Source organism: Sander lucioperca, chromosome 14 (assembly GCF_008315115.2).
Source record: "Sander lucioperca isolate FBNREF2018 chromosome 14, SLUC_FBN_1.2, whole genome shotgun sequence".
NCBI lineage: Eukaryota > Metazoa > Chordata > Actinopteri > Perciformes > Percidae > Sander > Sander lucioperca.
Genome location: NC_050186.1, coordinates 19,283,441 through 19,307,868, shown reverse-complemented (window position 1 = coordinate 19,307,868; position 24,428 = coordinate 19,283,441). Strand labels below are relative to the sequence as shown.

General features: G+C 40.6%; 1 protein-coding gene across 1 annotated transcript; it reads right to left on the bottom strand.

Annotated features, from left to right (window-relative positions):
• Positions 1-335: 335 nt before the first annotated feature.
• On the bottom strand, positions 336-13,236 carry tmem170b (transmembrane protein 170B). The gene is made up of 3 exons (XM_031295808.2): positions 12,670-13,236; positions 6,054-6,224; positions 336-1,700 (listed from the first exon to the last, which is right to left on the bottom strand). The coding sequence occupies exons 1-3, from the start codon at positions 12,845-12,847 to the stop codon at positions 1,570-1,572; spliced, it is 480 nt and encodes a 159-aa protein (XP_031151668.1). The 5' UTR covers positions 12,848-13,236; the 3' UTR covers positions 336-1,569.
• Between the last annotated feature and the right edge of the window lie 11,192 nt (positions 13,237-24,428).

The following is a 24,428-nucleotide window of genomic DNA, read 5'->3' as shown; positions in this document are numbered from 1 at the left end:
TTGGTGGACTATTTTTTGGCTTGGAACAACTGCGCTCGACTCCATGTTCCTATATGCTATATAGTTTTTTGTGTATGTAGTAGATGTATAAAGTAAAAATACAAAACATTTCACTCCAAATGGAGCTTTCTCTCCCACAGACAGCACTTTTTCTCAACTGCCTAAAAATGACCTCGCCCACATTCCTGTTTGAAATTCCTCAATTAGTGATCTCACTGAGTGAGAATGCCAGCCCAGTTTTTCATATGTGCTGCCCATTGGGGAGCCCGCCCAGTGGCTTTTTTGAATCACAACAGAGTGGGCCAGCTGACCAATCAGAGAAGACTGGGCTTTTCAGGAAGGCAGGCTAATAGCTCAGACAGACTTTCAGTCTTTCAGGTGGAGGTGCTGCAGCAATAGGCAGTATGAGAAACATAATATCTTTTTTGAAATATCAAAGCATGTAAACCTATTCTAGTAGACCCTAAGAGTAAAATATGACGCGGAAAAGGAGTATAATAGGGGTTCTTTAAACTAAACAAGCAAGATATATATAACTTGGTAATGATTAAGCTTTAGAGTTGCTGGTAGGCAGATTTTAACTTTGGACAGAGCCAGGCTAGCTATTTCCTCCTGTTTCCAGTCTTTATACTAAGCTAAGCTAGCCACCTGCGGACTGTAGCTTCATATTTACCGTACAGACGGGAGAGTGGCATGTCCTTATGTAACTCTCAGCAAGAAAGCGAATGAGCATATCTCCCTATGTGTCAAAACATTCCCTTAACTCCAATCGTAGTTCTCATTGGCACACAATGAAAATATATTTTAAGCCAAACGTAGCGGCGATGCTGGTTTTCTCCTCCTCGTCTACTGATTTCACACCCTGTTAGGCAAAGAGCGTCTCAAACATTTACAAAGTGCAAAATTCAAAGCTGCATGTCGCTCGTGAGTTGGATGGTGCAGCTTTAAAACCAGTTAAGGAAAAGGACTGATCATGATTAACCGTACGTGAAGACCGAGAGGTGAGGCTTAATACTGAAGAAAAAATGTTGGGTCACTCCCTACACACCTCGCATTGCTCAAATTTTGTTCTCCCACTGATCACCGAAGGAGATCATCAGATCATCCTTACAAATCGTCACTCTGCTTTAAAAAAAAAAAGAAAAAAAAGAAGAGGTTTCCCTTCCCCTCCCCAAGTGCAACAGAAAGCCTTAAAGAGTCAGTGGCCATAAAAGGCATCTGGATGTCCCAGAGAAGGCTGTAGGCATATAGAAGTGATGTAACTCTCGAAACACCCGAAAACATGGCTTTCAAGCCAAGAAGAGAAGAATTGGGCCGTCTCCGCCTGGTGCTGCTCTCTGACATGAAGACAACCGGCCTGCATGGAGTTCCCTCTGAATTGCAGTGTGATTGTGGCAGTAACAGAGCAGAGACATCGGGGGGCGCTGTCTCCTGCATCCAGCCCCAAAGGTCCAGAGCATTTCTGCCTCCTCTCCTTAAACAAACCCAGCCACCTATAAATCTCGGACTGGCTTGATTCATTCACTTTCGTCTCAGCGTCTGTGCTTCTACTCGTTGAGGGGTTTCACTTCACAAAGTGGCGAGGACGCGTGAGAAGGATATGATGATGGAGAGGGCGGTCTGGCCCACGCCCAACACCAGAGCCTCCAGCGGTGCCATGTCCTTCCCTGCCACGCGGTACACCCCCGCCACCGCGGCGCCTGAGGGGGGGGGAAAACACAACCAGCGTTAATACACACAGCGAGTAAACAGACGCACAAACACAGCTGACTGTCACGGCCTGTCACCATTACTGCAGATTGTCCATTCACAATGAGGACGAACACATCCGTCCTCATCTTTTCAACGTCCCGCCGGGAGTCAAGTATTCTGCACAAAAATCTGTTTTTCTGTTTTTGTTTTGTATTTATTAGAAGATGGTTAGAGCATTCATGTGACCACATTATTCAATTCACAGCCACATACTGTGTTCATGCTTAGCCTCACAATATGCTGTTTGGGCCATCGTCATGGAAACAGACAGTGACAAGTGGAACTTTTTATGAATCTAATACCAGGACAAAAACAGAGTGGCCTGATTTTGGTCCAAAACTTAACAAACGGAGAGATTAAGTTAGATTCAAAAGCCTTTGGATTATTTCTGTCTGTGTTTTTTTGTCTGGGCTTTTGAAACTGGATTTAGGAATATTTAAAGCAAACTGTCAGATTACAAATTGTAATCTGTTTCCTTGTGTTATTTTTTCAGTTATCTCCTGTTTCTTTGTCAAACATATGTAAAAAGAAATTCACTCTCTTTTCTATTCTACAAATATAGGCCTAAAAAAGCCATCGCAGACCTCTCTAAATTAACCTATATAACCCCTTAGACTTACAAATTTGCCACATAATGTGTAGGAGCCACATATTGGATGTTGTTTATGGTCTCATTTATGTTGTTTGTTGATTATTGTGTTGTGCACTGATATGGCAGGTGGTGGGCGTTTTCATCGCGGTTTGAGCGGAAGTGATAATCTATTTGTTTGCTTCACCTGTGCACCTGGGATTTTTGGGCATTGACAGAGAGGGGGTGAGCCTGGGAGCGAACACTTTCTGTTGACCGCATCATGTAATACGCTGCATTAACGCAATTATTCTACTCACAGGTAACAATTACATTTGGTAACTGCAGTGCTAAGTGTATTTTACGCACGTCACAGTGTGTATCTCTCAGTGTTTAGCCCCTCGCGGCAGCAATATTTTGGACTGCTTACAGCCGCAACATAATGAAAACAGTCTAACCGTAACTTTAAAATCACAATGTGACGGCAATTATAGGTTTCTTTACTTGCGTTACCACTGTGTCAATAAAATCTGATCAAAACACACCCGCACAGATTATCGGAAACCAAGTGCCTGGGGGCTTTAAAGGGGTGATAGAATGCAAAACCGATTTTACCTTGTCATAGTTGAATAACGACAGTTTGGTGGGTAAATAGGACATACATAGAACTTCAAAATCCCATTGACACCTCTTTCCTCTGCAAATCTCACAATTTGAAACTGCCTCGGAAAACTGGCAAATCTCAACGAAGCTCATAGTTGACGTCAACTATGTGGCTGTACCTTATTTGGCTCTGGTCTCTACCTTTGTCACGCCCAAACATTTACATAGGCTACACCACTGATCTGAGATCAGGTAGTCTTCTGAATAGCTCGCACAGATCTCATAAATTGTATACATTGTTCATCTGCTATTTTATCACTAAATTCATGCGAGAAATCAACTATGTAGAGGTCAAATATGGGCCGTTTTATGAAAATTGATGGCTAATTGCAAATTTTGTCTGATTTGCAATTAGCGGTAGTGTCGGTCACCGTTTCTGGGTTACTGGACTACCAAACGCCGCTACCCTGACAGAGCTCCAGGGCCTGCAGCTCGCTGTCCTCCTTCCCCTCTTCCTGCTAAATGGCCGGTGTGTGTGAGTGACAGCGCAGTCAGCGAGCTTGTTACGCCCGCAATCGCTTACCACAGGTTCCAGTTAATCTTATAACGGATATGTGTGTTGAGTTATTTAAACAAACAATCGGGGAAATAAACGCCTCTTGTCCGCAAGTGAGCTAGATGGAGCTCTATCAATGAGAGCTAACTTGCCTCCTCCTAACGAGAACTCTGAAATTCACAAAAATGCCTTAAATTGAAATCGGACAAAAGTGTTAGCTAAGCTTTGTAAGATCTTAGGGTAGCTGTGATATACATGCCGTGACAAAATTCAAAGTGTATATAGTTATGCCGAAAGTGTAGCTAGCTAGCCGCGATCTTTACCCATAGGATTGAAGGGACACTAGCAGCTAACGAAACCCCTCACATTCACAAAAATGCATTAAATTGAAATCGGATGTGATTTGTGAAAGTGTTAGCTTTGTAAGACCTTAGGGTAGCTGTAAAATAAGTGGCGTGATGAAATTCAAACTGTAAATATACTATAGTTATGCCGGCAGCCGGCCAGCTCCGGGGAGCCCCGGGCCCCGGTAGTCCAGTAACCCAGAAATGGTGACTTTGCCCTGGATATGAAGCCCAGTCCGACACGTCTTACCAAATTTGCAATTAGCCATACATTTTCGTAAAACGGCCCATATTTGAGCTTTATATAGTTGATTTCTCGCATAAAAAAGTCTCAGAAGTGAATTTAATAATGAAATAGCAGACAAACAATGTATAACGTCTCCAATGTATGTATATGTGGTTCGCTCACCAATCAGCGCACAGATCATCTAAATATTCATGAGAATACCATATTTGGAATAAAAGCTCTTGTTCCAAATAGGGCCATATTCACAGGGTAGTTAAGGGCCCATAGATTAGCACTTGGGCAATTTTTAGCCCAACCAATGTTACATACCCTATTAGGAGACCTTAAGGAACAGTATGAAATACCCTATTTAATCATTCTATCACCCCTTTAAAGGTTGATGTTTTCTCTCTCTAACACTACATGACCTTTCCTTTCTTTCTGCTCGGCTGCTGCTTTTGCTCTGCCACACTTTGACTTTAAGCCAGGCTGGTGTACACATGGAGGGTGAGACTGAGGGGTGTGTGTGCTCACAGTCAATAGTCTGCTCTCCCTGATTGCTACACATTAATAATAAAATGTCTTTCTATTTTAGGGGCCAGCTTGCATCTATGATGAAGAGTGATTCATACAGTTGAGCCCTGAAGAGCGCCTGCACTATGCTCAGATAGATTTTGGTCTATTTACACATCCTGTGATCACACTCTCTTACAGAGTGGAATGTAATTAAATACAAAGCAAGGCTTAAATAATATCTGGTGCATCTCGTAACAGGCAGACAAACTGTGGAGTGCATTCAGATAAACAAATACAAACAAAAAGGTGACCGGAAAGCAGACAGCCAGAAAATACAGGGTAAAGCTAGAACTGGGATACAATTGTAATTAAAATCTAACCAAATAAAATTTTGTCAAATGAAAAAAATGTTTTTACATTGTTTATATTTCATTAGTAAAGTTGGGGGCCTCACCTAGCCTTGGCAAAGACAAATTTGTTAGAGCAGAGGCCGAATCTATATCCTGACTTATACTCCCTAGTTTGGTTTAAGGTCCATAAATGCTGCATTCTAAAATTCCCATAATTGGGCTCTATCTTGCACCCGGCGCAGCGCAAAGCCCGACACAAATGTCTTTGCTAGTTTAAGACCGACGCAGTTGTAAATTTCCGTCATTTAAATAGAAAATGCACCTGCGCCCATCTGTGTGCCCATGGGCGTGCTGGTCTTACAGTGAGGTGTGTTCAGGTGCATTCTTGTCGTATTGCGCCTGGCGCACGGACCCTTTTTTCTGCCGTTAAACTAGCAAAAGTGGATTCGTACACGCCCTAAACGCACCTGCGCCAGTCGCTTCACGCCATGTGCTTACTGTAGATCGATAAAATAGGGCCCTATGGCATCTTGTTGTCAGACTATCCCTGCCTTGTAGATGCCCACATTTTTCAAAAATCACTGCGCAGCTGAGTAGTGTCCCCATGACCAGAAAACTGATCTCAATGTGTAAAATCGCTGGCGTGCCCCTTTAAGGCCCCTGTCATTTCAGTTTATATGATGATTGTGTGGTACATTAAGTATTAATAGAAATTAATTCAATTACCACAAATGAATTTGTCAGGGCCCCTGGGGGCGTCTGGGCCCACTTTGTAATCCAGCCTTGCAGGTATCATGTTTGCATTAGTTTCTTAACATTTCTCAGCCCTAATGTAATGTTGTGACAGAGTTTAAATACTGAGGCTACATTACTGCACTTACATGTTCAGTCATTATTTTTCTTGGGTGTACATACTTTGTAAATGCACCAATAGCCACCCTTAATTTATTATTACATTTTTCTAAATCGAGATATTGAATCTGGCCAAGAACGAGATATTTGATTTTCTCAATATCACCCAGACATAGTTGAAGCTTCCTGTGCTACATAAACAAAAATAAAGGTAAACAAGTAAACACAAGAGTCTGAAATCTTTCTGTCAATTCCTGTCTTCCCCCCCCAGTATAACTGGACCTACTGGTGATGACGCCTCCAGAGAGGGAGGCTAGGAAACCCACGCTGACCAGCACCAGGGTGATGAGGCGGCCCCTCTTGTGGCGCTGCAGCATGACCAACATGAGCAGCCCCACCGCCCCGTAGACGAAGAGGGAGGAGAACAGACACCACAGGAACACCCAGTACCACATCTCTGACAGGGGGGAGACAAAACACATCAGATACAGCCTGAAAACATAGAAGTACAATAAGAGAAATGTGTGTGTTTTCCAAAGATTTCTGACTGAACAGATGAGCGATTTGATAGCTTAGATTCAGAAGTCCATCAGAGATATATTTAAACTTGAAGAAATGCTGAAATGATCAGTCAAATAATATTGGTGGAATGTAACTCAGTCCATTTACTAAATTACTGTAAGTACTGTACTGACATACTATTTTCATGTACATTACATTTTATGCTGCTGTGTTACAAACTGCAGTTGTGGATTTTTGAGATATGGAAATTAGCCAGGATGTAAGATTCTAATCAAAGTTGCATTAGGGGAAATGTAGGATCCAGTTCTTGCAAAGCTTGGCCTATACTAGGGACTAAAAGTCAGGATATCCTGGCCTCTGCTGCTTAGATTTTGACCATTCCCTATCCAATGTGCCTCTCTCACAAGTCCCCCAACTGTATGGCAAGTCCAACAGTAAATTACTGCATTGCTCCTTTAAGTAAAACTAGAGAGTAAATGAATGATCCTGAAGGTTTTTCTTTACATTGAAGAATAGGATAAATATTCCTACCCTGGATAGGTAAAGATAAAATGTCCTTGTCATGCAAATTCAAAGATGTCATTGCTCAGAAAGAATGCTATCCTGCGTAGGCCACTGGGAGATTTCTTGATGCAGTTTTACAGTTTTACAGATTTACACATAACAGACCTTGTTTGAGAGCATATTGCATCTACAGTACAGATCAGCATGCACAGATACAGATTATCTTGGAGCTGCACACGTCTATGAGGGAGGATTTCAATTTACATCCGCCACAATCTAAGTCAGGGCTCATCGAGGAGGCAGCCGACCATGGTAATGGACCTGAGGTCATGATGTATAAAACCGCTCTGAGTGAGATTTCACATGAGCTGTAGGGAGCTAGACATTAAGCAGTGAATGGAAAAATCTCATCAGAAACAATAGCTCACAGTTGCCTTTTGTGAACGTATTCAGCTGGACTGTAGATGAACAATTCCACATTTCACTGCTCGTTCGGTTGCAAAATAAAAAAATGCTGAATTTGTCCCATTCCCAAACTGCCAACAATCACTTAATCATGCAGCGAGCTCCATAAAACACAAGTGTTATTGCTGAGAAAACATATCACTGTGCTACCTTAATAACTGATTTCATAAGGAAAAAAATCGGTATAGAAGCTCGACCAAATCAGAGGTCATGCCCATTCAAAATCTCTCTCATCCTTTTGCTTCTCGTCCCTCTTTCTTTCTTTCTATTTAACAAACCGGCTTTACATAAAGAGCCCTGGCCTAATTGCACTTCGCCAGCAAGAGGCCTCACTTTGAACCACTGGCACCGTGGGAGCAAGGACAAGCCAGCTGGCCATAGATTATTCTAGAAGAAAAGATGTCGACATAAGAAGAAGAATGACCAATCCAGAGGACAGGAATGTTGTGTAAAAAGCCCCAAACCTGTCTTGTTTGGATGACAGGATATTAACAGGAAATATGACATTGTTGTGTGGTGTATACATCTGAAGACCCAATTCTATTACAAAGTATTTTTCCAGCCCAAAGGGGGCTCTGTAGCATAGCCATCAACCTAGTTATTCCACAGTCGACTGAGCGCCTACATCTATTTATTGATCCGGTAATCAGCTGTCGAGCTGGGCGGAGAGAGACATGACAGCACAGTATCACAACGGCTCTTTGTCCTGCATGACTGGGCACGACAGATCACGCTCCTGCATCACTGCCGTCTTTCTACAACCATCGCCTTCCATCGGAGCAAGAGAGGAGGGAGATGTCTGTGACGAGACAGGGGATATACGTGTCAGAGAGATGTTTCTTTCCATTCTGCTAATTATGCTTCCTCCCATCCTCCGCTCCTCCATTCTCCGGCCCGTGACCTGGAAATCGATTGAGGTCTGCCATCGTCAAGGATGTCCCAATCATTTAAATGTGTCTCCGAAGAGACACGGAGAGAGGAGGCTCCCAAACTAGCTTGTGCAACGTTCAGGTCATATCGTTCAGAGCGTGAGTATGAGCAGCCGAGTGGGAAATACTGTTCACGTCAGCCTCCGACTTGTAAACTCGAGTCGGACATATCAGGAATTTCTTAAAGCTGCGATATCTCCCACTTTGTGAAAGGAACTACAGAGGGGCCAACAAACAAAGCAGTTACATTAAAACAAAATCCAATATTAACACTGACACATTTAACATAGTTTGCTTGTATCTGGTTTCACTTGTTAACAAACTGCTACAAATATGTTACACTGAGCCACGTGGGCACAACGAAAAGTACCCAGAGAGATCCAACCTGCTCCATTAGGATTTCCTCATCAGGTCCCGGCTGTACAGGCCGCGAAGCAGGGCATCTGTCGCCCAATTTAAGCCTCAAGGGATTAACACAATGCTCAACACAGGAGCAATATAGGGGCACAGGAAGCAAGCCGTGTCCCACAAACCCCAACTCTGTCATGTCCTGTGTCCAGCACCACCGGCACCCTGAGCATTGACTTAAGTGCAATATTAAGATACTTGTTTACTTGACTTTTTTCATTTTATGCTACTCATATACATCTACTCCGCTTCATTTCAGAGACAAATATTGTACTTTTTACTGCGAAACATTTAACTGACAGCTATAGCTACTAGATACTTTTCAAATTAAGATTTCACATACATACACATATGATAAGCTTATAAATTGCATTGTCAAAGAATAAACCAGTGGTTCCCAATGTTTTTGGATTGTGACCCTTGGCAGCCAAAAACATTGTCACATTTCAGATATTTATGAGTTGTGAGTCTAAAATTTTAGGACTGGATTGGGCTGGATTCTAAAAAAGAAAAAAGAAAATCATCTTTCCTCCCCAAATAATCATCTCACGCCCCCTCGGATTTATCTTGCGACTCTTTAGAGAAGACCCGACCCCTAGACTGGGAACCACTGGACATGGCTGTTAATAAAGTTAAATCTAGCTTATTGACCAGCTACAACAATGCATTAATGCATCAGTATTAACAATCTAATTATGTCAGATAAAATAATCCACACAGGTGCCATTTTTCTGAAGAACAAGTACTTTAACTTTTCATAAAGCACATTTTGCCAATTACACTTTTGCTATGTTTACTTTGGTTTTGAATGCAGGACTTTTTCTTGTAATGGAGTATTATTACATTATGATATTGGTACTTTTACTTAAGTAAGCGATCTGAATACTACCTCTAGCACAACCGTTGATGGGCGGGGTCTTACACTGACACCCACTGAGAACCAAATTACAGTAAAATCTGTCTTTGGTTGATAAATTGGTAGCAGTCACCTGCCATACTGGCCGCTAAAACATTTAAAACAACATTTAAATAGTTAAAGGGATTCCTGTTGCACTTCTTGATGAATTACAAGCGTGATGCAATCAAGATTTAAATTAACAACTAGAGAAAGGAAAGGGTGAAATGGGGTGAAATGTTTCAGTGAAAAAACATGGCTCGTTATTTACTCTGGCTGATAAAATTACTCTTGGCAGGTCATTTTTTTCAGTTTAGCAGATGCTGGAAGCTGAGCTGAACATTTAATTTCAGGGGACAGCAGTGCAGGTGGTTACAGCTACAAAACAGCACCTATGGGTTGAGAGATGTGCTCGTGCTGTGTCATGTTCAGAGATACAAAAACAGTCAAGGCACAGCATTAACTTCTACTAATCCTCAAATACAGAACAAGGTCTTTGTCCACACGGCAGCTTTAGAGCTCGCCTGTCAACAGTGAAGCATAAAAAAGCAGGGGATCATGGGATTCATGTTTTTTATGTTTCTGCATGAGCACACAGGCCGCTGCAGAACATGAACAAGTCAAAGTGGCAGGACTGCAGGAGTTCATCCATCAGGAGGAAGAATGATGGATTTGTCCCGGTACAGGGAGACGGAGAGAGGTGAGATGTGGCCGGCTGGTAGTGATAAAGCTAAAACTGTCTTTATCTCTTTGTCCCGAATACTGCACAGTGAATCCAGTATAGTCTCAGCTCAAGACAAAAGGTTTGCAGTCAGGGTCCCTCAGTTTTGGACCTCCCTGCTTGAAAATTTGAGGCTTACAGAATCACGTACATCTTTTAAATAACTTTTTTAAAAAGCCTTTTATTAATGTTAGCCCAATGTTTGTTTATTTTACGAATTTTATTTTATTCTATTTCATTCTCTTCACTTTTATTTGCTAGATTGCATTTATTTGTTCTACTGTAATGTTGTTTTTCCTATGTAAGGCACTTTGTAACTGTTTGTAGCAATTTATTGACGTACCAACATTGTAAATATCCTGCTGACCCTAAATTTACTCTTATCCAATCAAGGTTTTTAATAAATTAATAAATAAAAATTGGGGGGCTCGCCTCAATTACAAGAAAACATATTTTTGGGGATTTATGTGTCTTCTTCTTGAAAATATTTCCAATAAAAACTCTTCACAGTGAGGACTATGGATTATCCAACGTGACAGGGAAATTATCTCTGGAAAGACAGAGTTTGAACTATTTTATTGTAACTTTTCTTAACACAGTTGCATTCACCTGCACTAAACATCTCAGATTGATATTTTAACCTGGGAACATAAAACTAAAACTATTTTGGCATGTTATCTAGCCATGTAGATGTTTTTCATAACTTGGGTGAACCAACCCATTGAAAGTTGACTTTATAGATACATAAAGCTTGCATTAAAAGTCTGTTTTCTACACAATACTGTAGCTCATATATATTTGCAAACCATAAAGAAAACTATGTTCCTTTTTATGGTTTGCGGAAGTGAAACTGCTGCAAGCTCACAAATCATAAACAGGAAATCCATTTGTTAAGCAACTCCCTAGGGCCTCAAAGAAAGGGCAAAGGGGTTGACAGATATCAAAAGTTTACATCTGCTTAAGGAGTGTATTTCTCTTGTTGTTTAGGGCTCATGCACTCTCTCCCCCTGTCCTCATCTCATGTATCAGGAGGTCGTTTTTCACCTGGTTGGTGATTCGGGGGTGGAGGGGGAATCAGGTGGCAGTTTTGTGCACCAGCTGCTCGCTGAAGTCCAACTCCTCACAGCTTTTCTATTCGCTGCTGCAACTCTGCTTCCGCAAACTTCTACATGCGCTTCGGCTTCCTGCTGAGTCAGCATCACTAACTACCTTCTTTTTTTCACTCTTGCTTGATGTGTTTCTCAACACAGGATGTCAGCTGCATTTCATGAGATGGGTCTGTGCCAACTCGTCTATGACCACATGTCCGCCTTCGCTTCATCCTCCCTCTGCAGGGAGGAATTCAAGAATGTCTATAATCTTGTGTTTATGAGACAGAGCAGTCCTGTTGTTCCTGTATACATCACCCCTTTTCCCCTTCATACATTAAGCAGTGAGAAAATAAAATCTTCTAACAGATGGTGGCGGCAATTTTGTTCTTGCTGAGGAAGTTCAGCCTGCCTGTAGAGGAAGAGATAAAATGCCCACATACTGCTTTTCTTGTTCCTACTTTCTTTTTTTATTTCATGTGGACTTGACTGTGACCGTGTCTCAACACCCCAGATTGTCTCTCTCGAAGCTCCTTAACATAGATCCTTAAGAAAAGGTGTGAATCATCATCGTTACCTGAGAAAGAATATCTATTGTAGAAACACTGTCAATCATGTCCATGTGAAAATCAGCTTACAGGATTTTTTTTCTTTTTGTGGTGTACATCATTGCTGACAGCAACTCTGAAGGATCCCCTTACTATGCTGTCATCTGTATCATGATGCTCCAACCATATTTGCAGCTTATTAATGCATACATACATTAAAGCTTTTATCGCTTGACCCTACCATTCAAAAGCACATTGAAAAAAGCATTTTAACTCAACCTCACTATTTCTGGAGTCCAGACCATCCCAGACAGATGCCCAGAGTTGATGATGCTTCCTCTTATTGCCCCTTGATTACTGGACTGCAAGACAAAGGGAGGAGGAGAAGGTAGGAAGGGAGGGAGGGAGGAGGGCTACACTTCATTTACTACACAATGAAGGCGTATTCACGCAGCATAAAGATTAATTAGAGCCATGGTGTGATTACTTTCATGTCATCCTGACTCCGCACGCGTGGACAGAGGAGTGGCATTTTTATTGTGGCCCGGCCGGCATTCGCTAGCTGTGGAGAGGGCTGAGGTGGTACAGATGCACCCCCCCCTCCCCCTTTTTCACGGGAACAGCTGGCTATGCCTTTCTGCTCACTAAGCATGTGAGGTGAAAATGTCACACATGTAGGATTATTCTGCTTTAAATGGACGCGCTAAAATGCCGGCATAGGTGACACAACTATACAGTAACGTTACACACTGATGGCAAAGACTTGTGCGTAAACAGCTGAACACATGAAAACAGAAATACGGCACCTTTCATTCCGCATACCTGTGAAGTGTTGCAGCGTCGTGCCTTGCACCCAAAGGCTCAGCACTTGCTGCACCGACAGATTAACAGAATAATCCCTGTTTGTTGTCATGTTTCTGCCGCCGCCGCTACCGCTGCCACCGCCCGGGTTCGCACTCCTCTTTATCGAATAGCTGTACTTGGCTTTAGACGAAGGCATGGAGGAGACCGGGGTGGCATGGGATGAGGCGGCTCTCCCCGGAGCGGCTCGCCTCTACCGGTGCCTCTGCTTCGGCTTGACGTCCGTCTCCGCTCCGGGAAGGGAAGAGCCCCTGGCTGGTCGGTTCATCCTCGATGGTATAGGTGTGGAGGCCATGATGGGGATGGCAGCGGGAGCGCAGGCAGGCAAACGGACGGTCAGCTCGTCCTACATCTGCTAGCCCAGCTACATAACCCTTAAAGGGCCAGTCGCCTGCTTTGTAAAGGGGTGGTTACCGTTTACGTTGACACATCTTCGGCTTACTAACGTCCCTTCTGAATGGAGAACAAAAGAGAGGACAGGGGCGTTTGCGCAGAAATGTGCGTAACGTCGCTTGGATAGCGGTAGAATGTCACGTAGCAACGTAATCACGGTACATTGATTACCCATTGGCTATTAATCAAATACTAATTATCTTTATAGGCCAGCATGTGGTTGTTACTAGCTAAAAATAACATCTTCATTAATTTGATTCTTTTACCCTATGTTTTTACCCACAGACTGTATAAAGCATATGTTTCTATGGTTTTACTTCAACAGTTAGCTAGCTAGCTAGCTAGCTAGCTGGTGACCAGCCAAACAATGTGGTTGCTAAGCGACAGACAAGAAACTATGCATGGCTAATTTATTTACACAGGTGGCACGAGCTTTTCCAACAGAACGTGACTCAGCCAATCAAAACTGAGGACCACAAATGTGGGCTACATACATATGAGGCTATATGTGTGTGTACATATATGTAATGTGTGTTTATTGATTTGTCATTTCAAAAAAATCCACATCAAAATCAAATGACGTGAAGTGCCAGCTACTACCAGGGCGTTGTCCATGAGAACGAATGGATGCAGGAGCTATCCGTGGTGCTGATTGGTTCACCCCAAAACGCCTGATATAATAATAATATGATAGGATGGATCTGAGCAAGGCACAGAGTAATGGTGATTCTTAGTTGCAGGTTTTAGGGAGAAAATACTAAACATGACCAAAGGTTTCAATTGAAGAATAATAAGCCTAAATGTTGAACTAAATCCAACATTTTAAGCTGGACTACAGTAAACCTCACAGAGCACCTAGCCTACCTCAACAAACAGTGAGAATTGACTTGCTCTGTCAGCCCCAGTAGGGTTTAGACAGAATCTAAAACAGATAAAAGCTATTTTAAATAGTGTGAAGCTTTACAATTATGTGACATCTTTTTCTCACATGGTTGAGTGTCAGAAGGAAAAATGAAAAGTTGCATGTGGGAAGGCAGGGAACCTGAGTGTTATGTAGACACTGAATGTTCTGGAACATTTCTCTGAGGGTTCAGTATTTTAAGAAGTGTCCCAGTTCAGAAGTATGAGGGCGAGGAAACATTTGACATTTGACATCTTTTGCATCTGTAGAATTTTCACTAAATGCAAAGGTTAACAAAGTGGGTTTTAATAGGCTGCTGGATCATACGGGAATTTATACACACTCACATCTCCCTATAAATTCAGCTAAGAGAGGCAATACCATATATATTTTTCTTACATGCCAGACATCGTCCATCTTCATTTTAGTGTTGCATATATATATATATATATATATATATATATATATATATATATATATATATATATATATAAAGAGTTAATTTGCTAAATAAGGCTATTCTTGAAATGAATAAACCAACACCAGGTTGATTGATATTCCCTGGAATGCAAAAACAAAAAAGCAAAACAGGGAAATAAAGAAAGAAGTGGAGATATGTGTTTTCGCAAATTAACCCTTCATGTTTTTCTTTTTCTTTATAAAATTATTTTAGCAGACTTTGGCAAACTTCTTTTGGTAGTGGACTTGATTACACGACACAAGCAAGTCTGCTAATTTATTTGTATATTATATGGGAGTTTAATAAAAATAATAAATGCTTGTAAAGGTAGAACATGCATTTACATTTCTGGTTAGTTAAAATTATGGTTAACTCTGATGTAAAGTGTGTGAGATTTGTTTTAAATGGGCTAAAACATTCAAAACAAAACAATCCTGTGGAAATGCTTTCGCCAGGAAGTGAAATCAAAATTGGTGAATATGCTTTCATCTTCTCCTGTAGACATCCAGTTTCATCACAACTTATTTTCAGTATCCTCTTGCATCGTTATCTGCCCTGAGGGCTTGAAAGAGACTGACTCGTCTGAGGAAAAAGTTCAGGCAAGATGTTGAAGATGAAAATTTTACTTTTTTTTACTTTAAACTTCAAAGCATTGATGGTATTTTTTATGCTGCAATGTGTTGTTGGCAAGCATCGCTCCGTGTGATCATTAGTGAAGCCTGCTAGTCCCTTACTGTAACTATGAATCATACAATGGACATCAAAAATCATTCCTTGCATATTTTATTCAATGACTACTCCTCACTAGTTATTTTTTCACATACATCACACAAAATAAAGGAGCAATGGAAGCATTCTAATGTAATTCCTGCTTTATATTTTATGGTCAGCATGGATTTACATGCACTATTCTCTGTGAAACACAACAAAAGAAAAAAGATTTGCTACCTCACGCTGTAATACACTGACAGCTGGTCTTTGGGGGAACCGGCAGACAAGACAGCAAAGAGTCATTGAGGGCAATGCTTGGTTTGCAAAGCAAATGTCAACCTTTGTTTCCTGTAAAAGCTGGACTTTTCAAACAGAATCCACCAACAATGCACCACCATGACATTCTTTAGAAAGCCTTTTTTCACTTGACACTTTACAGAAAAAGTTTCAACCAGAAAACGTTCACATGGGTCCATATTCAGAGTTTAGAACATTTTGTTTAAGAACATTTTCAACAGTTTGATCAAAGCATGTCAACTTCAAATCATTAAATAAAAAACATTCATCAAACCTGGAAAAGGTATTGTGTGATGATGCTAAATCAACAGGTTGTAATCATTTGTGTAAGAGGACATACAATCAATGCTTCAAAATAAAAGTTTATGAGGGGCGTCAGTCCAAAAAAAAAACACATACATTTAATAACAAAATGTTAAAACAAAGTGTGGTTTTTAGAGTAAAAACTTGTGTATCAGCTTTTAAAAGTCGACATACGTGTCACACAGTCAGATAAACTTCACCTGTTATCATTAGGAGGTGATCTGATCTAATATTATGAACTCTACAGAAATGTAAACACATTTGTTATATTTTTATTATAAAATTAAGGCCTATATCTTGAGTTTCAAACTGCTTGTTTCAATGCAAACAACAATTCTATACTTTGGTAGTTTAAAAAGAAAATTCAAAAGTCAAGTTTGTAGGCAAAGTGCAGAAGAACAACTATATTTACACTGTGACTCTGATGAGCACTGCCTCGGTCACAGAAAGTCTTATATATACAGTATATATTTCTGTATATTGTTACTTCCCTTTTTTTGTCTTAGTTTTTTTTTAAATTATGGTTTTATATAGAAAATATCTGCATCACAAGCTAAAACTTATCCCCTACAGCCTCTCTGAAGTATTCCTTTTGCATTTATACCAAAGGGGGGAATATGAATTCTCAGTACTGTTTCAGTTTTTTATTGGGGAAATTGTGATGTGGAGGAACGTCAGGGTGAAATGAACCGTGTTGAGAGAGGTGGAGCTACATGGGTGGGGAAGATGAAGGAGCAGACACATCAATGGTCGTGGCAGTGGGATGAAAGAGTCCTTTGACTCTCCCACAGCTTTGCTGCATCTTTGAATTTATCTCTACTCTCTCTGTGTTTGGGTCTGAGAACAAAAGATGTGTTTACTTTTAGTTTACTGTCAGCTAATAACCACAAATACAAGCTGTGTGTGTTTTTTTCCCCTGATCCCCAAGAGAATCGACTTTGCTTATTGAAGGAGGGGATTTCCAGCACATGGAAAACAAAATAATAAAGTTATTAACATATGAAATGCCGTCTGTGATGTTTTGATTTAATGAACCACTGACTGAATGCTAAAATAAAGGTCAAATAAGAATTAGGTCAAAACATAATTAATAATCCTTGCTGATTAAAATGTCATGAAAAACGCCTCCCTGTTTTGAAATAGTATCCCAATTGGAAAACTGCTTGCTTTGATCAGTTAGATGATTCCTTCAGATGGCCAGTAGGTGGATTCCTTCTCCCATTTTTCTAACATCTCCTTTCCTGTAGTTTTCCATAACAGAGCTGCTTCTCTTTTCCAACAATCACGTCCATGTTTAGGTATTGGCAAAAGAAAAAAAACAAAATGTCAGTGAGTTAGAAGGTAATTAAAATTACAATGTATGACTACTGTCAGCGTGACAAAATGTTGGTATTTGACTCTTGACTCACTCTCATTATCTCAGTGTGTGTGTGTGTCACCAAGCAAAGGCTTTACCACATCTGTCATTGCATACTTTTGAAATGTCAGTCCCTGCTTTTGAAAAACTGCAAAGGCCATGTGAATCCCCTTTTACATGAGGGGTCCTTGACAAATGTTTTTGTCTCAAATGGGGATTTTTTTGGGGGGGCAACATGAGACGTCACTGTATCCTGGACAGATTCATGCTGGCATTGTGCTCGCCCACAGAGTCAGCCCGAGGTTCTGTACAGACCTGCAGCGTTTTGGACCTATTATCTGAAGTTTTTTTTGATCTCACGTATATATTGAGCCTATTGTGTTCATTTTTGCCTCGGTGTAACTGAATCTCTTGGGTGAGATATCTATTCATCTGCGGGTGCTGAGGTCTTTCAGTCATCAGTCTCTAACCATCTTTTCTCTGCCCCCCTCAGGCAGAAGGCCTTGACTCAGGTGAATCACCAGCAAAGCCCCCTCATCTGGCTAACATCCCTGTCACAGTGAGGACATTAACTGGAACCAATTGGCTGTGATGATGACTCAAAGTACTGCTGCCTTACTGTTACACAAAGACATGCAGTTTTCTTCCATCTGTGTCTATTTTCTTCTTTTGGTCTATCTTTGGATGACCATCTTTTTTCATTCATAAAAATAGGTTAAATCTCTCAAGGGGCAATTTGAGGCAAGCAATTTTGCAAACACAAAAATACATAAACAACCCATTTACATGGATAAAAATAAGCATAAAACACAAAGAAATGATAACAAAAATGTTGAAATACACAAGGGGTTAACAACAGTGGTGAATCAGTAGCTGTAACTGCATTTATCAATCTATACACAAAGTAAATTGACCCTCTCTTGTGTTGCGACTGTCACACAAATCTTACGCTTCTGGAATAAAACAGAACTTCCCGATCACATTCACTTAAAGGAATACTCCACATTTTGGAAAATAAGCTTATCTGCTTTATTGCAAATATTTAAAAGATAAGAACCCCCTAGAAAACAGCTAATTGTCGTCTTTACACTTTACACGTTTCTTGTCTGTATGCTAAGCTATGCTAACTGCCAAGTATTTGTAGGTCTGGATGATTTCAACACTGCCATAAAAAACAGTTGGAAGACTTAAGTGTGTGGGTGAAACAATCAGTTATTTAGTTTTGGATCAACAGCCCACAAATTCTTACATTAATTCATTAAACTGAATTGATCTGACTGACACTGTCACTAGCAGTACCAACTGTATGCCTAACAAACATTTTAAAAAAACACACTATAACTCTAATAACTATTGTTTGGTGCAGTACTGGTGCACAAATCTAAAGTCAAACAGAGTTCACGAGGGCTGGCGCTCTGATTCCCTTTTGTAGCGAGAACAAGGTATTCCCAGAGACTCAGAAGCCGGGTTATTGTAGCTCACCTTTGATGGCTCACTGAAGGCAGGTGTTCACAATCACATTTTAAACAACGACTGTGTTTGAAGTGGCACGGGTTATACAGAGAGAGCAAATAGCGGTTTGATCTCCCTTTGGCTCTACATGAAAATAGCTGCACCTGAGAGACCCAGAGCTTGACCACAACCAACGGCTATACCAGCATCTGACAAAATCTGCCCCCAGGATGTCTTGATGTTTTTTTTTCTTCTTTTATCTTCTTATAAAACCTAACCTCTTCAATGATTTGGGGCTTTTGGCAATAAAATACCCCCCTTTGAGACATTTTAGTTTTTAGTTCTTCTTTTTGTATCCTGGGAAATTACAAAAAAATTACACAAATAATTAACAGCTATGTATTGGTAATTTATTGCAGCGAGTGGTAAAAGTCAGGTTTTTATGTGATTAGAGGGATCTTGTCTCTTTGAAGGGTTACATCAAAACAAGTGTTGAGTGACCACTCATGCCGCTGTTCGACTGTGGGAAACTCTGAGTCAGATCCATATTGCTTGAGGCAATGTAATTCTGATGAAAGACAACTTACTGCTTAGATATGTTTAGCTAAGGCTCAAGACTCGAGCAGTGTGGATGAGTCACTACAGAGAGGACAAGCTGCTTCATGTTGCTGCATGTGGGTGGATCTAGTCTTTCATTGAGAGAAACCTTTCCTCAGGGCACACATTTTCTGTTTTGGTCAATGGGAGTTAATCATTATGGAGCAGTGTAATTTACTTGTCTCCTTAATACATTTTTGCTTTAAGGGGTTATTATTGCAGAGGAACAACAACACCACATTGTTTGTGATGGCAAAAAGAGCAAAAGTGTTTGAATTGTAAGTAAAAAACAGCTGAAATAACTTTGACAGGAAGTCAAAAACTAAACTTTTAAAATAAGATGATTAGTAAGTTTATTTAAAGTGCATACTCAAAGGTGTTGCTGCGAGACTGCACAAGGCACTAGTAGGCCACAACTTTGAGCTAACTTTGAGTCAGTATGCTAACAATAACAATGCTAATGTGCTAATATTTAGGTACAATATATACCATCTTAGTTTACTATGTTAGCATGCTATTTTTTTGCTAATTAGCACAAATCACAAAGTACAGCTGAGGCTGATGGGAATTTCTTTTTGCAGATATTTGGTCATAAACAAAAGAGTTGGTCCAAATAAAAGTTTGGATCCAAAATTGCCGCTAGATGAAAAGTTGAAGGATCCCGAAAGTTAACACAGCTCATCCTGAAGGGGACATGAATACTTGTACCAAATTTCATGGCAATCCAACATTGTCCAGACATTTCACTAAAACAAACAAGACAGAGATTCTACAGTCGTGCTCTAGAGCTGAATGCTAACATATAATAATGCTAACATTGCGATGTTTAGCAGGTATAGTGTTAGCAATGTCCACCATCTTAGGTTTGGGTGTTAGCATGCTAACATTTGCTAGTAAGCACTAAATCAACACTTCTTGAGACATTTCACTAAAAAACAAGAATGTCAGTCTCATGGTGGTGCTAGTAGAAAAAGTCAGGGGATCACCAAATTCATTAGGATTCATCATTTGGGGAACATGAATGTCTGGACAAAATTTCATGACAATCCATCCAGTAGTGTTAACATACTTCAGTCTGAACCAAAGTGGTGGACTGGTCAAAAAAACTGAAGATTTAGAGCAAGATAACTGGTGAATAAGTAAAGTATAGTCACAGATGTCTTCATGCATGTTACAAATTTAGGAGAAAAAAAGACAATGTTTAAAAAAACTTGTATAATATTAAAAGAACAGTAATGCAACAAAGGCAGCATGGTCTGTTTCTTCCCTGTAAAATGCAGAGTAGTCCGCCAGTGTATTCATACAAGGAAGCAGCCAAAATCTGAAACTTCACTTATTCTAACTTAATTCTCCCCTAGAGGCCTATATCCATCCCAGGGTCACTATAACTTGTCTGGAGAGAGGGGAAAAAAGGAAAGGGATGGATGCCAGCAGCATGTGGGTGATGCAGACAAGCTTAACACTAAACTTTCCAGAAGCATAAATGTTCCCGGCACGTTTTGAGTCAGCCAAGCAGCCAAAAACCATCCAGTCCCAGCAGGCCTATCAGCGTCTGGGATCTGGCCTTACAGATCCTTCTGTAGGAGGGGGAACTCAATGACCCAAATAAAACTGCTGTGTAGATTACACTCAGCCTCTAAGGACACTGTGCTGTTTTCATCACAGTCCAGGTAAGATATGAAATGCGACAGACTGTGCTGGTTTAACACCAGCGGAACTCAATGCTCAAACAAATGACCATGAGGCATTTATGGTCTCTCCACTGATTAGACGTTGTGACAAAAAGCTCTTGAATTACCAGCAAAGACCGTCACTGAGATAAGAGCCCTTATGTTTTTGTTGTCGGGGTCTAGGAGAGAAGATGAGAATGATTTTGACGACAAATACCTCAGCAGCATCCGTATCACCAGCGAAGAATGTGTCAGAGTCTTATCAAAGTGGATAGACTCAATAGACACTAGACAAACAACGGTACTTAGAGGCATTGTAAACAGTGTGATGCTGTTGTGCTCACTCTTGCTCCTGAATAAAGGAGTGCAATTTCTTTATCACAAACGCAAGCTTCTGTCTAGACTACTACTATTTATGTGTTTTCAGAATTTCAGTGTCTGAACTACCACTGCTCCAGGAGGAACCAATCTGGCCTCTGAACTGAATCCACTGAATCACCATTGTCAGTGACTGAATCATCTTTTAGGCGTGGAGCTGCTGTGGCTGAGCTGTAATACAACGTACCTTACTTTCCTTGTTAAACCCTGCCAGCCCATAATGTTTTTCTCTGCTTATTATTAATAGGAGTTATCATACTTTTTCTTATGAAACCAAAATAAATTTGCATTGTACATTAAGCCTTTTAAAATCTATAAGATTTTGAACTATGAGGCCCAGCCTAAATAGAATTTTATTGTTACATAAGATCAAAATTTAATATCTGTATAACACTATAGAGATGGTGAAATCTGGCAAAAAGTCTTCCTGATACATAGCTTTATTGTTTTACTAACATATTAAACATATAGTGATACATACATGGGTATTTTATCCTGGATTGAGGTGATTGAAGGTACAGACCTACAGGTATACACATATATTTTGGTAACACTTTGGCAAGATTCTGTTTTATCTTTTTAAATTAAATGTTAACTTGTGAAAAAAGCCTCAAAGCACCCAGTCAGTCCTACGTTTATCTTACTAAAGTGACAGACACAGTCACTTGTCTCTGTCTCAGAGATGCCATCTTCACTGATAAGCCAGTCAATCCTTACAGATAGAAAAACTCCACCACACAACGTCCTGTCTACCTTTTCCAACCAGACGAAGACTATTTCTCTTTCAGATTACTTTTTATATTACATACTGTGGGTGTGTAGCTTACCTAGTTACAGTATAATAAGCACATATTTACACTTACTTAGTTATTTACAGTACACACAGCTGCCCACTAAGTTTCCCTCTGAATTTATTAGGACATAAAACCTTGAACAAGTCATCCTTAAAGCTGGCAGTGGTGAGACTAAACAAAATGTATGTTATTTTTTGGAGCTGTGATGTCATTGGCGGAGGCCTGAATCCTTCTGAACAATTTGTTGAGTCACTATTTCCGTTATCTGCTCCCTTCATTCCCAAAACTCATGGAGTAATTTAATCAACAATGTTACCTGAACACGTCTTGCCTTTATTCCTGTAAAATCCAGCTGAACCTGTTGAAACATCCCCCAGTCACACAGTTGACTGTTTGCTAAACCCACCATTGTCAATCATAGCTTAGCAACCAGAACCAACATGTCAAGTGCTGAAACACTTTTTTTAATCATATTGCCAAAACCAAAAACATGAGCAAAAGTGTAAGGAATTGACTATGGTGTTTGTCTATCTGCTTTTATGTAAGCTGCATTTCTTTAAACCAATCACAAACGTCTTGGGCGGCGCTAAGCACCAGACAGAGCAACGGTGCCGCTGCAAAATAGCCTCAGGAAGGAACTTGTTTTGGTGGAACATGTGTATGTCAAAGGTTGTTTTAGTCGTGCAACAAAAAACTCTGATTGGACAGATAGTCTAGCTAGCTGTCTGGATATACCCTGCAGAGATCTGAGGAGCAGTTAACCATAGTCCTCATCAATCCACCAGAGTTTAAAATTTCAACACAAAGAAAGCGGGAGAGAGGGACATCCGGCGGAATTTCCGGTGGCGACGGACCAATCCCAGAAGTGGAACGTCGTGGATATAGACTATTGGCTAACAAACTACGTATATGTGAGGTTCGGTTACATTAGAGAAATACACTGCTCAAGACTGGAACATGCGATGCCAGTTCATCAGAGTTCAAGCTAACTTTTAGCAGCTCTGTTTTCAGCCAAAAGCGCGTAAAATATCATCACGTTAAACAAACTTATCAGTTAGGCCGATTCCTCATCCTCAAAGCCTTTTCTCTTGTAAAAGTAAAGCATACTGTTTGAAAATATTAAAGCATAAAGCATAAATAACCTAAAAATACACAAACAATGCTGCCCCTTTTCCCCCATGGCTTCTAAATGGATTATTAGCAAGTAAGGGGTGTTAGTGTTAGCTTCAGTCTTTTAGCATTATATCGTGTATTTAGCTAGCCTGGTCCTACCAGACTCTTGTACATTTCATTTGTACAGAGAGTCTGGCCGCTCTCCATTGACAAGTGTTAACTTCCTTGAAGGCGGGTACTCTGTTGAAGTTTAAAACTATTGGATCTGCCCAGAGCCACTCTGGATCTGCCATAACCAATTGCTGACGTTTGGTCGTGACGTCGGCTTAGCGTCGCTAGCGTTCGCCTTAGCCAACTCCTTCACAATTAACGGAGCGAGCTGGAAAATCAAACTTTTCCCGAACCCCGTGGGGAGGAGGGCCACAACATCATGGCCACCAACAAAACTCAGCAAAGATTGTTCTTGCTCGGGCTTTAACTTCTGGATATTCGGCAGCGTTGCCACAATGGACCGAATGGCTTCGCTCGCATCTTTCTCCACCGCCATTACAGAACTACAACTCAAACTAGTGCACGACCTCAACGTCATTGTTCTCAGCCACTCCCTCTGTTTGCTGATTGGACCGGTAAAGATTGGCCGGAGAAAACCAGCGAATATACCACAAACCCAGACGACGTACTGAAGGAAAATGAAAATTGAGCGGAAGTACGTAGGAGGGTGGAGCCAGGCTAGTATTTAGCTACATTTAGCCTACTTTACTAGCTTTTACTTTCAAAATAAATCAGCTATAAACATTTAAAAGTCAGATGGAGACAGAGTTCTGCCAAAATCTAAAAATTGTCCGCTAGAAATGAAGCTGCTTTTGTCTACTTGTGTGTGTAATCAAAGACTCAGTAATTCACAGAGAATTGCCACAGGTGTGTGCTCAGATCATGACAGTAAGCTTGTGCCTCAGGACAAACAAATCCATTTCACAGATATGTGCTACTATTTACATTCAGAGTCATATCGAAACATATGTGCTGGCAGTAAAATATTCCTCTGAATTATTTAATTTCCTTTACAGACCTCTGATCAGTTTCTGTTTCATGGCTGGCCAGTTTAATCAAAAGGGGAGCGTGGGGGCCAGGTGCACCTTCTCATTCCAGGTGAGATTTGTTCAAGCATGAAAGAGGAAAGCACTCCTATTAATTAATAAAGACAATTCAAGACAGCAGAAACGAGCAGCAAGGTATGGATGTGGGTAATGATTTATTGTAGATGTGATACATTTATGTACAAATGTGTCCAAAT

Excerpts from the sequence above, each read along its gene's own strand:
- tmem170b (XM_031295808.2), bottom strand. The coding sequence starts at position 12,847 with ATGCCTTCGTCTAAAGCCAAGTACAGCTATTCGATAAAGAGGAGTGCG. Across the intron at positions 6,225-12,669 it reads GACGCTGCAACACTTCACAG|AGATGTGGTACTGGGTGTTC; the intron begins GTATGCGGAATG and ends CCCCCCTGTCAG. Across the intron at positions 1,701-6,053 it reads CTCTGGAGGCGTCATCACCA|GCGCCGCGGTGGCGGGGGTG; the intron begins GTAGGTCCAGTT and ends CCCCCCCCTCAG.